General features: G+C 42.1%; 1 protein-coding gene across 1 annotated transcript in view; it reads right to left on the bottom strand.

Annotated features, from left to right (window-relative positions):
• LAMB4 (laminin subunit beta 4) overlaps positions 1-15,598 on the bottom strand; it is a 54,599-nt gene extending 39,001 nt beyond the window's left edge. The window contains exons 1-3 of the mRNA XM_009289087.1: positions 15,544-15,598; positions 5,153-5,310; positions 1,371-1,506 (exon numbers count right to left, since the gene is read on the bottom strand). Coding sequence (XP_009287362.1) covers positions 1,371-1,506; positions 5,153-5,310; positions 15,544-15,598 — 349 coding nt within the window. The remainder of the gene's footprint in view (positions 1-1,370; positions 1,507-5,152; positions 5,311-15,543) is intronic.
• Positions 15,599-15,661: the final 63 nt, after the last annotated feature.

The raw sequence follows: 15,661 nt of genomic DNA, 5'->3' as shown, positions 1-15,661 counted from the left end.
AAGTGGTGGAGTCCCCATCCCTGGAGGTATTTAAAAGACGCGTAGATGAGGCACTTAGGGACATGGTTTAGTGGGCCTGGTGGTGTTGGGTCGACGGTTGGACTCGATGATCTTAGAGGTCTTTTCCAACCTTAATGATTCTATGATTCTATGATTCTATGTCACTGAGACTGCAGGAGATGGCTAAAGGTCCTGTTCAGACCATTCGGACTGTAAGTGATGGTGATGGTAAGGTTCTGGGTTTACATCTTCCTGTATCCAGTAAGATTTTTTTAAAATCCATCCAAATAGTTTGCTTATTTCTAAGAAAAAAATGAAACCAAATAAAAATATGGGGTTTTCTTCATGCTAAACAGATCTGTTAAACCCTTCTATACTGTCAGACCTGATATTTGTCATAAGCAGAGCTATCGCACCAGGCATCTTCCAAAATTGCAACAAGTACAGAAAAAAACCCCACAATTCACACATTCTCTGTAGAGAGTTGCAGAAGCTCAGCTGATATACCCATTGTTCACATCTGCATGCAGCATCCCAGGGCTCCTGCTTACCAGGATGTGCATGAGACCTCATCCCAGAAGAAAGATGTCAAGAGCAAGAAAAGATCCTCTCACAGCTGGCCCACAGCTTTATTGACATTGATGTCCAAAACTGGTGACAGTTCCTTGCTAAACTCCATGAAAATATAAGGCCTATGAATTTTAGCTGGATAGCCAAAATAGGGGTAACATTATCTTAATTTTTCTATGCCTTAATTTCCAACCAGTCAAATGTTTTTTACATATTCATTGTATGTCAAATAAAGTAGAGTAGATGCTATTCCTCCTACCATGCCTTCACAGAGAAGCTGTAAGGATATATAAATTGATATCATTGAAGAACTACTACAGAGAAGCTTGTGACAAAATTAACATGTGGCAATAAGGGTGTTGATAGCCAGGCTTCATTTAATTATTTCCTAAAGTATTCATGCTTTACACTGCAAGCACTATTTTTTTTAAATGGATATTTGTGTTTTACACACTCTGTCATTACACATCTGTAGGCAAATGTACATTTTGCCACAAATCACATTTCCCTGAAAAGCAGACACTATGAAAAATACATGGCCACCGTGTATAACACAGCACTGCTGCGGGTCCTCTGGGAAGCTGTTGGAGATACTGTGCTTAAAATTTGTCTGTAGAAAAATAGAATTTCTGAAATCCTATATTGTTACACACAAGTAGGTTAAATCACTCAGTATTACTGAATCAAAGAATGGATGCAGTTTTGTCTCATCTCTTCACGAAGGCAACGTGATGAATCCCAATTACATAAATAAATCTCACGGTAACATTTTGCAGTAATATTTTCACAAAAAAACTTACCATTTTCTGACTGCCACCACTTTTTTTTCCTATCAGGCTCAAAAGTTGTGATAACATTTTCAACCATGTGACTGTTGTGCTGCGTATAGGGATTATACGGGTATCTGGAATCACAGAGAAAGCATTTCTGTTCAGCCTAGAAAACAAAATGAGCAGGATAAAAGATGAATTTGGTCTTTTCTCTAAAGATCCAGTGGATGTACACATATTTATGCCATTGCAAGATTGGAGCCTTTCATGTTGCTTTGGGTGCTTGTACTTTTAATCACTCAGGCTTTCATATATAAGGGACAAGCCCAAGAAAATCATCATATGCACAAACCATGCATATAGTAAATGTTGGCCTTGGTTTGCCCCAGGTACTCTATAAACAATACATTTTTTCAGTTGTGGAAAAGGGATCTCAGTAAGAGCAAAGAAATAAGTTTGTCAAGGTGTTAACTCTGGGTTTAGCTGCCAGATGGTTTGTTTTGCAAGAGTTTCTCAGGAGAAATTTATTTTTTAAAAGTTGAGCTTTTATTCATGTCTCATAAAGGCTGTAGAAACTTTCAGCCAGAGACGGCAGTGAGGAGGCAGAAGGGATACAAGGGAGGACTGGATCTTTCAAGATCTGAAGAAGCCTTGAAGAGGAACATTCATTAAATCATTTATGCATTTTTTTTCTCTCTCTTTTGCACATTTTCTGGCAGCTCAGAGACCCAGCCAGGAGCAGCAGACAGGTGCTGTTGTACAAATGGAAGGCAAGGCTGGATCCAGGTACAATGTAAGTAGGTGGTCTGGGCTGACACCACCATCCCGACCACTGTCAGTGCCTTTTGAAGGCATAGGGAAAATGGAGAAGTTTAAAAACGATGCAAAGGAGGAAAATCAGGATGTCAATAGGATGAAAGGGTCTTGTTTGAAAATGTAACAAGCAGAAGACGAAGGTGGCAATGATTAGCCAATATCTCAATGCTGAATGAGAGGCTTTTGTCTGCAAAAGGGCTTTGAAAGCGAGGGCAAGGAGCTCCTATTTAAGGTGGTAAGAGGGGGATTGAGTGGGAGACCTAAGGAGAGGTGAGAAGGTTAACATGCTGGGCTGGGAGATGACCCGTGCTGAGTCATCTGGACAAGCCCAAGCAGCGTGTGATCACAACCAGCAGTGCCACAGGGAAGCAAACGGCAGTGGTTGTGCTGGCGGATGCCCAGCGCGGGCAGAGGCGGCTGTGCTACGCAGACAGACTCTACAAGATTTGGGCAGAGCTTGAATGCGAGGACTTGGGGATAAGCCAAAGCAGAAGGTGATGCCTAAGCTGTGTGCCTGGCTGGCAGGGACACTGGCAGGGAGAAGGGGGGATGACACAGCACCCCAGAGGGAGCTGAAGGAGGAGGCACAGATTCGGTGCCCTTGGCTGGGAGGCTGGCAGGGATGCTGCTGAAAACAAAAAGTGGAAGTCAGTGGCAGGAGCTGGGCTGGAAATGACCCAGAATGTGCGGAGGGGCACCCTGCCCGGCACGCTCAGGATCTACAGAGAAGTATTAAGAATGGTTTGGACATCTTTGTATTATGAAATCATATCTCAGGTATGGTATAATTCACATGTTTTAAACATTACGATAAATACATGTTATATTCAGTAATTCTATACCACACTTGACAAATGTACAAATACACAATTTAGAAGATGAGACAGAAATACAAAAAATACTGTCATCTCATTTCACAAAGCTCTGGTAAGGAGAGCTCAGGTTATCGAAGCATTTGGCAGGACTGTGCACACCCACTCTCTGGTTTATATAGACACATACAATATGACACTCAGTCAACTTATGTTTAAGGTTGCTCCATAAAAATCTTTTTGTGCCGCAAAGGACAAGCACGTGCGTGTCCACTTAAGGCAAGTCTGGCAGATCCCATTTGCCTCTGAAAGTGTGCAGCTTTATACTCTCCTCAATACTGAGTCCTCTTTCTTTTCCTTTCAAAACATGTAATTAGTAAATCAAATCATAGGGCTAAATACCACTTAACCTACATTTAGAAACAATAAGACACATTAAAGACTGAAAATGATTTGCAGTGCTTCTTTTCAAACACAAAGCAGTTAATTTTTTTTCAGTCTGAATTTTCAGTAAGACATCCCAACCGAGTACTGGCTCGTGGCAGCTTGCCACGTTGACTAACACAAACTTTCACAAGTACAGTTTGCTCTCGTCATGATGCCTGACACAGGTCATCAGTAGGGGAACTGGGGGAGGAAGCACTTGGCTTTGCAAGATGCAAAACTTCCTGGCCTGTCTCCAGCAAAGCATTCAAGAATGTGCCGGTGAGAAAGAGAATTGAGTTGAGTGGGACTCTATGATATACCTTAGGTGACACACACATTTAAGGGGGGCTGGTACAGCAGATCACATTGCCAGAGCATAAGCCTCTATCTCTCAAGCTTTGCAAAGCAGCCGAATTTGTGGTTCTCATTCTTTTCAGGAGACAGGGGTCAAGATACGTTGAAACAGCATTAAATCACAGGGATTATTGTGGAATAGCTGTTCCTTTTCATGAGTCTGCATTTACATAATTCAAAGGATAAGTACAGGCAAGTAAAAATATTAATTTTTTATTGCTGTTTGATCTCCTCTTAAAAAGGGAAGAAAAAAAGGCAGTCATCCAGCTAAGGGCCAGACAGACGATGTCTCTGAGATGGCTCTTTGTGCCTGTCTACCAAGCAGTGCGAAGACTCAGAGCACAGCCAATGAGTTAGTGCCCAGGATCCACTTGTTCAAACAATGTGGGGAAAACCAGCAAAGGGTGAAGAGCGGCTCACAGGCTCTTTTGGAAGAGGAAAGAGGTATTTACATTTTGCAGAAAACCATAGCTACAATAAGTAATTTGGAGCATTGCTTGGTGCCATCTCAGTATGGCAGAGTTTTGCACTGTAAATGTGTCACAGCGTTTTGCCAGAAGGTCATAAACTGTAATTATTTTCAAATGCTTATAAATTAAGCTGTGTTTTATTAACTTCCTCTTCAGCCTACAGCTGGTATTTAGTGAAAATATTTCTATTTGCGACAATTTATTAGCTCAGTGGGGCCAAGTCCTCCAGGACATGCAATAGGGTAATTCCCGTTTTTGCCTTCCCGTGGCTCCTGAACACCACTGGTCCCCCACAGCCCCCATCGCTGCAGCCAGAGAGCGACAGGCATCCCTCTGATCACCCACGTTTCAGATCTGCCCACCCACCCACACAGCCAAAGACTGGACTACACCACTAGGTTTTTCCTCTGCCAGAGATGGCTTTCTGCTTTTATCAATGTTGGTCTAATTTCAGTTCAAAAGACATGAGAAGACATGGTGTGAATCGCTTAACAGGCTGCCTCAGGTCTCAACACTGTATGGGACATGTCCTCCAGCCAGCAAAGGCCAGTCAAGGCAGTGCCTACAGCCTGCAGGACCGCACTCTTCCTCCTAAGCACTCACGCACATGCAAACTGTGGTCTTTACCTCTGAGGCATGAGTGGGAAAAGGACCCGCAGAACAAAGCTCCTTCAGAAATTCCTGTGCTCATTTGCATCTCATGGATGTATCTCCTTCTTGAGAAGCTATACATCACTGTGGAGGCTGTTTGCTGCCAAACTCTCCATATGTGCTGCAATAAGGCATAGCCTTCCACCAGGCTTATGTCATGCTGTCTGATGTTTTTTCAGACAACTTCAGTTGAAACTTCCTAGTCTGGGCAATTTCCTTTTACAGATGAGAATACTGTTAGTAAGTGGAGTTCAGCTTATTAAAAAAGAACGAGCAAACCAACCTCTAGGTAGCCTATAATGCAGTACTTCTGAGGGCCGTTCATTCCACAGGTTGACGAGGCCGTTAATTGCTTGCTGCGACCCAGGAGGAGGTCCCCAACGGCCGGGTGGCAGGACCCAGCATTACAGTCATCCTGTGCATGCTGGAGTCTTATCAGCGCTGAGCGCAAAAGAAGATCAAAGAGAGATGAAATTGTTTTGTATACCCAACAGTATTCTCCAGAGAAAATCAGTTACATCCTAACATCAGCAGAAAACTAAATTATCCTTTGCCTGTACTCCTTTTGTCCTTAATAATATTGTTTGGTAGAATCTTGAAGAGCTTTGGTAATGAACAAACCTGCTGCAAAATCATTATAAAAAATACAGCTAACATATTGCAAATCTATGCTAAAACTTAAATTCTCAGCACATTATTGTGCAGTAAACATGCCAATCTGCTACAAACAATAATTTATTATGCTTCCTACCCTGGCATACCCATAGCCAGCACTCCTGCAGCAGAATCACAGACATTTCAATTAACTGTCTCTGTGAGCAGAGCCAGATTTGGATTAATTCTGCTGATTTCTGCTGATTTCCAAGTGATAATGGTGGAACTGAGACCGGGATTGATGTCAGGGTCCCTCAGATTTTCTGATGATTTGTAATGAACCTCCTGGTCTGGTCCCAGAACCCTCCGTTCAGACCCCATGGAATGGTCATTAATAATTAAACAGAATAATTCTGAATTCTCTAAATAACTGCAGGATCTTTTGGTTTATTTTGCCTGAAACAACTTTAAATATTTTCCCCATTATGTTACAACTTCCCTTACGGGGCTTGTCCTTTCAAACAAGTTCTATCCTGAAACCCTGAACAGGAATGGGTACCTTGGAGGCTTTATCTGTTCAGCTTTACTTGGCTCAACTTGTTATAAAGAGTGCAGTTAAAAAAAATACAATCAATACATGAAGATCCCACAGAACACCAGAAGCAGTAATGCAATTACAGCAGTAAATATACAGTATTTTACAGCCAGGTTTCAGTCTATGGCTCAGGCTATACTTCAGATGATGAGTGAAGCTTGACTTTTTAGGTATAAAGCCATGCATAAGTTTGGTTAGCCTGTCCTTCTTTATTTATCCACGTCCACGATATTAGCTGTCAGTAGATAATGATTGCCCCTTTCAGGACCTGATTCAGACTCAATTACAACAGTTACTCAATTACTCAATTAGCTTTTCTTTGTATTTAAAGGTTTCATATCACTCATAGCTCCTAGGCAGGAGAGTGGGGAATAAGGACTCACTGTCACATGTGTCTTAATAGCGCATATAAAAGAAGCACTCTAACAAAATCTTAGAGAGATGTGTAAATCACATGGTAATATTTCAAAATTGGCCTGAATAACTGTAACATCTGTACTTACTGAGGTGTAACAGGATGGCCAGCCCCAGCCTCATGCCTCCCCGTGAAACTCAAACTGGTGCCACTGCAAGAGAAGAACTGGTGGGTCACCTGGTGCTCTGCCTCACCAGGGCACCCCTTGTGTGTAGGCTTACTCAGAGCTAGCCTTTAGTAAAGTGACAGAGCCGTAATAAAAATATAAAAGTTAAAAGGAAACCCTGGCTTTGATTTTGTTTTAGCAATAATTTCTCCTGACAATTTTCAGGACTGAAATCGGGATGAAAGCAGAGAGACACCTCACAAGTGCTTTCAGAGAAGACCATAAAAACATATTCACACTTAGTTTAAAGTAAAAACAAAATGCTATCAGGAACAATATTGTAGTATTTGCATATAAGCTATTTAATCCTAACTAAGTTCAGTAGGGCTGTTTCCAGAGATCTAACTCCTCCTCTGGAGGTTTATGTTTTTTGCATTGACTTAAAACAAAGACTGAGTTCCTAATGAAGACACCACTGAGAAATGCCCAAAGTCAGGTGCTATCAATTTTGGCGGAGACAAGATTATAACTGCATCTTTAAGTGTGGTAAGGAAAAACAGGTAATGTCAGTATCAATGCAAAAGCCTCGTACAGGTGAACCTCAGCGTGAACCCAAGGAAGGTTCATTGTGGCATTTACTTCACACCCTTCCTCTTCCTACTCACTTGGAGGAAAATAAGACTTGCCAACACAAAACCTCTGTTGGAAAAACAGAAGACAGCCATGGGTATGAAAGACAACCCAGCATCCTGCCACCAAGTAGAGCTCCCAAACCGCAGCCTGGCCCCCACCTTTGTACCTTCCACCTCTTTCTCCATCTGTAGGCACCATCCCCATGTGAGTGTGCCCAAAGTGCCACTTCCCAGCTCCGTTCTTGTTCCTCACCTTCATACAGCCATCGCTGTGTTGAATGAGCTAAGATGAAATAACCCCTGCCCCAGAGTAGGGGGAACAAAGCAAAGGCATTCAAAGTATTTCAGATGTTACAGGCTCCACGTAGGCTTGGTTCACACGGCTCTATACAGCACATGACACAACAGCCATACCTACATGGCTATTTCAGCAACCACAGGTAGGGAAAGCTATCAAGGGCCACCAGCACTTCATGCTGCTTCAGCTCCTCTCACCTGCCACGACTGCAGACAGCCTGGCATGTGACAGTGAGACGATGCCAGAAAGCACCTGTGCAGCTGCGCCTGGCTCCCCGGCTACAGAGAGAGCCGGCAGCAGAGCCGGTGTCTGAGGCAAAACCGAGCAAACATTTTCCTGCTGAGTTGGACTTTAAATTTTATACTCTGTCAGAATGATGGACAGACCCAGAGATGACTTAAACTGCAACAGCACTGCAGTAAAATATAGGTAACCATGGTAAGAGTAATCTTGGAAGTTCTACGTCCCAGTCCCTACCCTGTCTAACACAGTGATGTTCAATACCAGTGATACTTTTTAAACATGACTCACTGTAACAGAGAAACAAGGACCAGCAAAACCCCAACATACTTTAGTTCCATACTTAGCAGGAAAATCAAATACTGAAGAGGTCTTACCTGGGTTTCAGGCAGCCAAGTGTTTCAGCTGGAAATGAGCACAGCCGACTGAGGGAAGCAAGCAAAGGCATACCTCTGCGCTTCAGCTGGAGAAGACAGCACATCCCCCGAGGCACCGAGGTGTGGGTGAGAATGAGACCCAGCCTGCAACCTGCCAAAGGCTTGATTTGTGAACTCTTTCTGCCGGAGCTTCTGGCATCAGCAAATACGTGCAGTGAAAGAAAATTGTGACAGGTTAAGTTCACGGCAGAAAAAGTTCATGCAACTGAAAAGAGAAGACTGGGATTCTTAAAGTCCTGGCAAACAACTCTTTAATTGTTGTTTAATTAAACAACTGTTCAGTTGGTCCGGTTTGCAACAAAACGTCCAAGTCTTTACAGCTACTTAACGTCAGAAGTCTAGTGGCACTGGTTTATCTGAACATGGGCTAGAAAGGACGACTCCTCATGGTAGGGGTGCAAACGGTCTGGAAGGGCTGATTTTGGGTTTTGAGGTGACTGTAAACTTGCCTACCTGAAAGCTCTGATCACACCCGTGTGGACATATTGATCCAGCTTCAAATTAGCTCAAGCTTTGGATCACTGCCATGAGCACTAGGTTTTTTTCAATTTAAAGCTAAAGACACCATGGCAACTTGAGTCACAGCTTTGCGTTTCAGCACAAACTTTGCCTGTAACTGCCCACAGCAGCAAGCATGGGGCAGGGTGGTGTGTGACATACAGCGCGGCCACGGGAAACGCTGTGATGGAGCAGTTCCGATATGGCGTTCACCAGCTCATGCACAGAACTGGCCAGTGATTTTTGGTGTCTTTGTTGAAACCTGTGGCACTTTGATTCCAGTTTTGAGAATGGCAGGTTGTTTTGGGTACACATTTTTAGCTGTGATATATTTGTTATCAGTTCTCCTCTGACTGCTTGTAAGGCTTAATTCATGATTGTCTGTAAAGTATCATGACATCCTCAAACAGGAGGTTTTCTATATATGCAAAATATGTTTTATAAACTAATCATTGCTTTTCTTTTGGTAGTTCTTATTCTTTCAGAAAAAAAAACCAACCGTGTTCTTTAATCCTATTGCAATATTCAGTACTAAGTGTCCTCTCCCATTAATATGATTGTTCACTCTAGCAGAAATAATTCATATACTTACATTTTTTTAAATTATTTTCCTCAAGTGCATGTGGAAATTACTTGTGGGAGACTTTTTTCAGGCTAATTTAATCTGCATTTGGTTTGTATTCATGCATGATTAATTATTGTACAGATGGTTTATATTTAGTGGGTTTCAATATTAAGAAATAATAGACTAAATGATATATTAAGATACTGATTTTACTTTTTATGTGTAAGCAGTATGTCAAGTGCCCTCTGAAAGAGTGACATATAACTGAAGAAAGTATTATTATTATGATGCTACTAAATTATAGAATGGTTGACATTTTACTAGCATATTTGGTAGGGAATTCAGATTTTGTTACAGAGAAGTTATGTGAGAAGTAAATATCAAGGAAGATTTATTTGCAGACTATAGCCAGTCCTGTGTTTTGATTTATGTAGGACCCCAAGCAAGAAGGAGGTTTCAAACCACTTGAGGCAGGGATTAAGAAACTTCTTTCTTGCTTCTTTAATCTCTCCACTGGTAAAGGATCTGGATTTATAATGCACCACTCGTCCCATGCTGGCTGGAGGGTGGATAGCATTGGTGCATGATTTTTCAAGTCACCACAGGTCCTATGGTTGTCATTTCTTAGGCCCAAGGCATATCCGTAACACACACAAAGGACAGGAATTGCTAGCACTTCAGCATATATTCCCTTCACAGACACCAACCAGCAGTGAGGGAGAGGGCAGGAGTAGAGGCACGAGCCACGCTTCAGAGCCTGGCCCCGAGATGCCGGCTATCAGCACCAGCCCATACAGACATGCATTTTCCTCCGATGGATATTCTGAATAAAAATGTCTCCTTGGGTATATGGATTTTTTCCCCTGTAATGAAAATGTGAAAAACATCAGGGGAAAAAAAAAATTCTGCTTTTCTTTAAAGTTTCAATAAGAAATAAAATTATTTGAGCCTGGGATTATTCTTGCCATGTGAAAAGTAAGTATTTAATCTAAACAAATCACCTGGCCTTCCTTTAGAGTCAATGGAGAAAGACAGGGATCTCTGCAGGGTCCATCCTACCACGTTCTTTAGATACTTACCTTAAAGGGATAAATCCCCCTTTGGAGGTATCTGCTGCTTTCCTTTGGATATGGGCAGCCCAGTTCCCTACCTTAGGACAGATGCCTGTATTTTAAGCAACTAAAGTGTACTGAAATTAATCCCATCCATAAAGTACTGGCCAAAATCATAAATGAAATCTAATGGTCCGAAAAGCAAAACCATCTTGCTACATTTGTCTCTCTCCTCTTTTGTTTCTGCTTTCATTTCTTCAAGCATATCTGATGCTTAAAGTGTAATTTCTCAAAGGCAAAGACTGTGCATTTTTTGGTTTTCTACACATTGGGAGACTGTAGCACTGAATAATAAAAACAGGATGAACTATAAGCTTACAATAAAATAAGTCTTTTATTTGACAGATCTGATCAGGAGAGAGCTAAGGACAGCAGAAGAATACACTGTGGAGCTCAGGGGCAGGGGGAGAGGGAGACCATCCCGTCCCCCAGCCTTTTCGCCTCCGCATCCCACCAGCTGGCTGCTCCTCTGTATCTTGCATCCTGGAGCAAACAGCTACTTTTAAAATTGTATTTAATAATTGTTTAAATGAGCTTTTCCACATTTCAAAAGGATGTAAAGTCTATTTATAATTTATGAGAAGCTTCTTCATTTTCTAACAGTCACAGCACTCCATGGTGCCCTTCACCTTTTGTGTGCAAGTCAGATATTTGAAGTCTTTGGTTTTTTTCACCACAAACAAGAAATCCAGTTTCAACTTGAATATTATCTCCCTGGCAGGCACAGCGTTGCTGATTGTTGTAATCAACACTAAAGAGAAAAGAGACAGAGAGGATGATGAACTGTATTGTTTTAAAATATCAGTGTGATTTTCAAAGTGCTATTCAAGACATATATATTCAAGACATAATGTTTCATGTTATTTCCTAAGGTCCTGACACTTCCAAGCTGGCAGTGCAACTGGCAGGATGAGAAGTCTGGCACATACCTTGTTGCCATCTCATGTTAGTTTATTCAGAATCGGTGAGTTCATGCAGTACAACTGGACAAGGCTGTTTCTAGGAACCTTCTCACATCAATAAACAAAAGTGCTTGAAATCTTTCACTTTTCATTGCTTATTGGCCTATCAATCAGAAATAATTATTCTCCCTAAATTCAAAAGAAAAATGGATTACTGTGCATGAAAACACAGCAGATATGCAAATATGCAAAAAAAAAAGGAAATATGCTCAGGAAGAAACAACTGAAGACACATATGAGGAAAAGGAAACAAAAGAGCTTTTCCAACCTCCACAATGTGTTGCAGCCTGGTCTGCAGGGCTGCCTCTGGACCCCCTCTTCTTCCCTCCCAACTGGACCTCCTGGATGAACCCCAAGCCTGCTTCACCCTTTATCGAGCCTGGGGGTATCGACAAACCCCATTACCAGTACCCAGCTCTGGCCACCGTATCCAGATGCCATGGGACTGACAGAGACTACACCCATGGGATCAGAGACACAGCAGTATTGATGCCAGGGATGTGGACAAAGGTTGAAGCTAGAGCACCAGCAGTGGGGAACTGATAGATCAGCACAGCCATATGGTGAGGTTGAACTCCTAGGTGCTCTGGATGCCCTCCCAAAGGGACCTGTTCCCTTACCACAAACCGCGTGAATAGTCTTTCCCCCCTTGTGGCAGTAACCATGGGCTTGAGATACGGCCCTGCTTTTTGTTTTGTACATTGTTAGGACAGCTACAGTGAGCTTTTAGCTGTATTTCTCTCATGACGATTTATTATACCTGAATAATAAACCGCAAAACCCCATGGAACTGGCATTCCCCTGAGGAAGGCTGCCCTCCAGGTGGGAACGCAAAGTGAGGTCCAGCCTGGGGAGCTGCAAATAACTCTCCTTTCGTGTGCCCCCCTCTCTCCCTCCTCTTTTCTTGCACACAGCAGTGTTTCTACAGCTGTTTGGAGAACCTCTGTTGGCTCTGCTATGGATTTTGAGACACCAACAAAGACCCAGACTGCAGAAGTGCTTCACCCTGGAGTATTTGCTCCTACGGGCTGTTGTCACCCACAGCTGCCCGGGGCGTTCTGCTGTGTCCCCAGTGAACTTCCACAGGGGAACAAAGGGAAAGTACACCAAGAAAAGCAGATTTACCCTCCCAAGCACACACTCTGGCTTCCTGGCTTTATTCAGCCCCACTAAGCCCACATACAAGTTTCCTCCATGATCATGAGGAGAAAACTGCATTTTGATGTTTTAACAGAAGTGCTGTAGGCTATATATATAAATCCCACAACTGTAGGAATTAACCATGCACATTTTCTCTTCTAAAACAGGGTCTCCACTAAAAAGGGAGAGTTGTATCGAACTTGCAGGAGTTAAGAGAAGCTATATTTATATTGATGACTTTATCAGGAATAATCTAAAGTCTCTGTAAATAAGACAACTGGAAAAGATTCTTAAAAGCTACTATTTGCTTTGCATGTCTCACTATTTTAGCTACATGGAAAGGTTTGCTCCTCAGAGAACTGGTGCTTGTTTCAAGCCATTCAAGGCAAGGTGCTTCTCATTAGTCACAAAAAATTGCTATTTTTAAAGACAATTTGACTAAAGATTTTTTTGAAAGACATCTGTTCAATTACTTTCTTCAAGAAAACAAAAACTGCAAAGTATACACAACACAGTGGCCAGAGGGTATGGTCCTTCCAACTCTGCCAACAAACTGACTCAGAAAGCAGACTTGAGCAGCACAAAGAGCAGTTGCTGAATCAGATTTACCTATATGCTTTTAAAGAGTCAATCATACTTTGTTTTAAAATATCAAGCTATATTTTGGCAAACAAATAAAAGACCAAAGAAACCCCTTAGCAAACCAGGGATTAAAATTCTATTATGGCTTTAAAGTACAACTTGTACGAGGACAATATACACAGAGCTAGGATGACAGCAACAGTTTTTCACATGACAGCCGCTACCCTGCAACATAAAATAATGAAACTTCTCAGTGGAAAGCTTTTTCCATCACAGTATCTGTTAATAGGGCATAACAGTGCTCTTATTCTCCTCATGCTCTCTGTACTGTTGAAAGTGCTAAGAAAAGACTGTCCTATTTTTATTCACCCAAATTTGTGGCAATGTTTTGTTTTAAATCCCTATTATTAGATTTTCCATACCTGTCAGCCTAAATTATCCTAAGTGTTTTTCTTTAGGTTAAAATAAATTCTTCTGCAAAGGTTAAATTGATGTTGTTTAGAAATTATCCTGAGCTCAGAAAATCTCTTTGGCCCCTGAGGAACCTTTGTGGTCTACTGGCTTAGAAACAAAAATTTTCTTACCAATGCAGAAATCTTCCATGCTGTAGTCTGTTTGGGAACTAAGGTGTACGTTTGGGGTTTTTCTTTGGGGGGGAATAAACAAAAATCAGAACCCAGGAGATCACAGTTTAAAGAACAAACAAAGGGAAAACAGTCAATTCCACAAGCTCCCAAAAAACCCTAGGAAATTGAGACCATCGGGAGGAGAACCTAACAGACAGAAGGATGACAGCTTCAGTTTGAGGAGAGAAAACAGTGGAGAGAAAAATGCGTCCACTGGAGGACAACGGCAGTGGAAACAGCAGCAAGAGCATCCACTGCAGAGCCACCAAAGCCCGGTGGTTAGAGAGCTCCCATGGGAGCCACTGGCTCTGGTCCTCTGGTCGGAAGCACAAAGTGAAACCAGCTCTTCCACCATCCTGGGGAGCGTCTGAACTATTGGTCTCTGAAATGAAAGAAGTCTGCCCTCATAGTTTCTCCTTATTTTTTACAAGAACTGAAAATTTAAGTATTATGTTTTAGATTGACCTGGAATAAAATCATTTTGGTTCATTTAGTTAATTTTGGTTAGTAAAAGTGAGATGGACTGAAAATCACTTTTCTTTCTCATTACTTCATTGGCTGGAAGAAATTGTTTCTTTCTCATATAATTGGAAAACAAAAGTAGCACAAAATCACTAGAAAACTGAAAAAGTGCATTTAGACTGAAATGAGTAAAGCTTCAGGAAGCTGCAGAAATAGAAAGGTCTGCATGGTGAAATAACTGGGAAATCTGACGTTTTCCATCTGTAGTGACCAATACCTGTGATATACGTGGTGTCTGGCTGTGCACCACAACAGTGCTCTCACACGGCCCCTCTCCTGTGGTCACCCACGAGGTCCCTGGCTGCAGAAGACAGCAAGCGCAGAGCAGACAAGTGTTAGACGAACCAGAGCTCCGTCAAAAGCCTCAACAGTTACACATACCTTCTTTTGCCTAACTTGGCAATATAAACAGCTAAGCTGACATTTTGGAGATTCTCCATTTTCAGTCCCAAATGAAATTTAATACAAAGGCTTCTGGGGAGTATTTAAATCTATCAACATATACACGTTAATTACCTAAAAGTATGACAGAATGATGGCTGGCTGACTATCAGCTGTTTAATTTTATCTGTGTCTATTCTGTAACATCTGGAATCTGTACAAACACAGGAAGCATCATGCATAAGTCACGCATAAAATAAGCGAGGGGAATGATTAGATTTTGTCATGGACCTTAACGATATAACCATGTAACAGTAGCACAGCAATAACACTGCATGCTAGCAAGTTGGGAACCAGTGCATAGATTTATGTAATTTGCCCAGGATCAAGAATATATAACCTCTGCTTTATCTTTCTCTCAAGTACTTAATTGTACCAGATGGGAGAAAGCAGAAAAATTAATGTCTCCCTTCACTTTCCTGATCTCCCCTTGTCTTATGGAAGGGAAGTGTTGTCATGTGTGGGGATTAACGGTACGGACTCCGGCAGGCAGCAACCAAAGACCTTTATTGCTCTTTGTTAACACTTTTTATAGCAAGCAGAGGTGTTCATGCACTACCTGCAGCTTGCAGATAGGTCATAGCCTTGTGTCCATGCACTCTATGTTCTTAGCAGATTGGCCCGTTTTCCCTGATCATGCGAAATGCCTTCATGGCCCTTACCTTGTTTTCTCCTTAGAGCAGCACATTCCTTCCTCCGTTATCTTCTGCATACGTGCCTTCTCGTGCTTCAAGGAAACAGGGCTTTCTCAGCAAAATCAAATTCAGTAATGTCCGTCAGTGAGGTTCCCATCCCCAAATCTCCGCCTTTTTGTTTTACTAGAAACACTGCTGAAACCGATCTTTCAATCATTTTCCGCATGCCCTGTAATAGACACGGCACACAAACCAGGATGCAAAGGAACATTACCAAGCATAGCCCTCCTAGCTTGGCTAGTCCTTTTAACCAGCCGCTTAAACCCCATTTCCCGAACAATTTATCCAACCAGTCCCAGAGGTCTTCCACTCTTAGCTTCTGTACTCCTTCC

This window comes from Aptenodytes forsteri, unplaced genomic scaffold (assembly GCF_000699145.1).
Source record: "Aptenodytes forsteri isolate BGI_AS27 unplaced genomic scaffold, ASM69914v1 Scaffold137, whole genome shotgun sequence".
NCBI classification, from domain to species: Eukaryota; Metazoa; Chordata; class Aves; order Sphenisciformes; family Spheniscidae; genus Aptenodytes; species Aptenodytes forsteri.
Note: the sequence above shows the minus strand (reverse complement) of the source record. Positions and strands in the feature narration are given on the sequence as shown.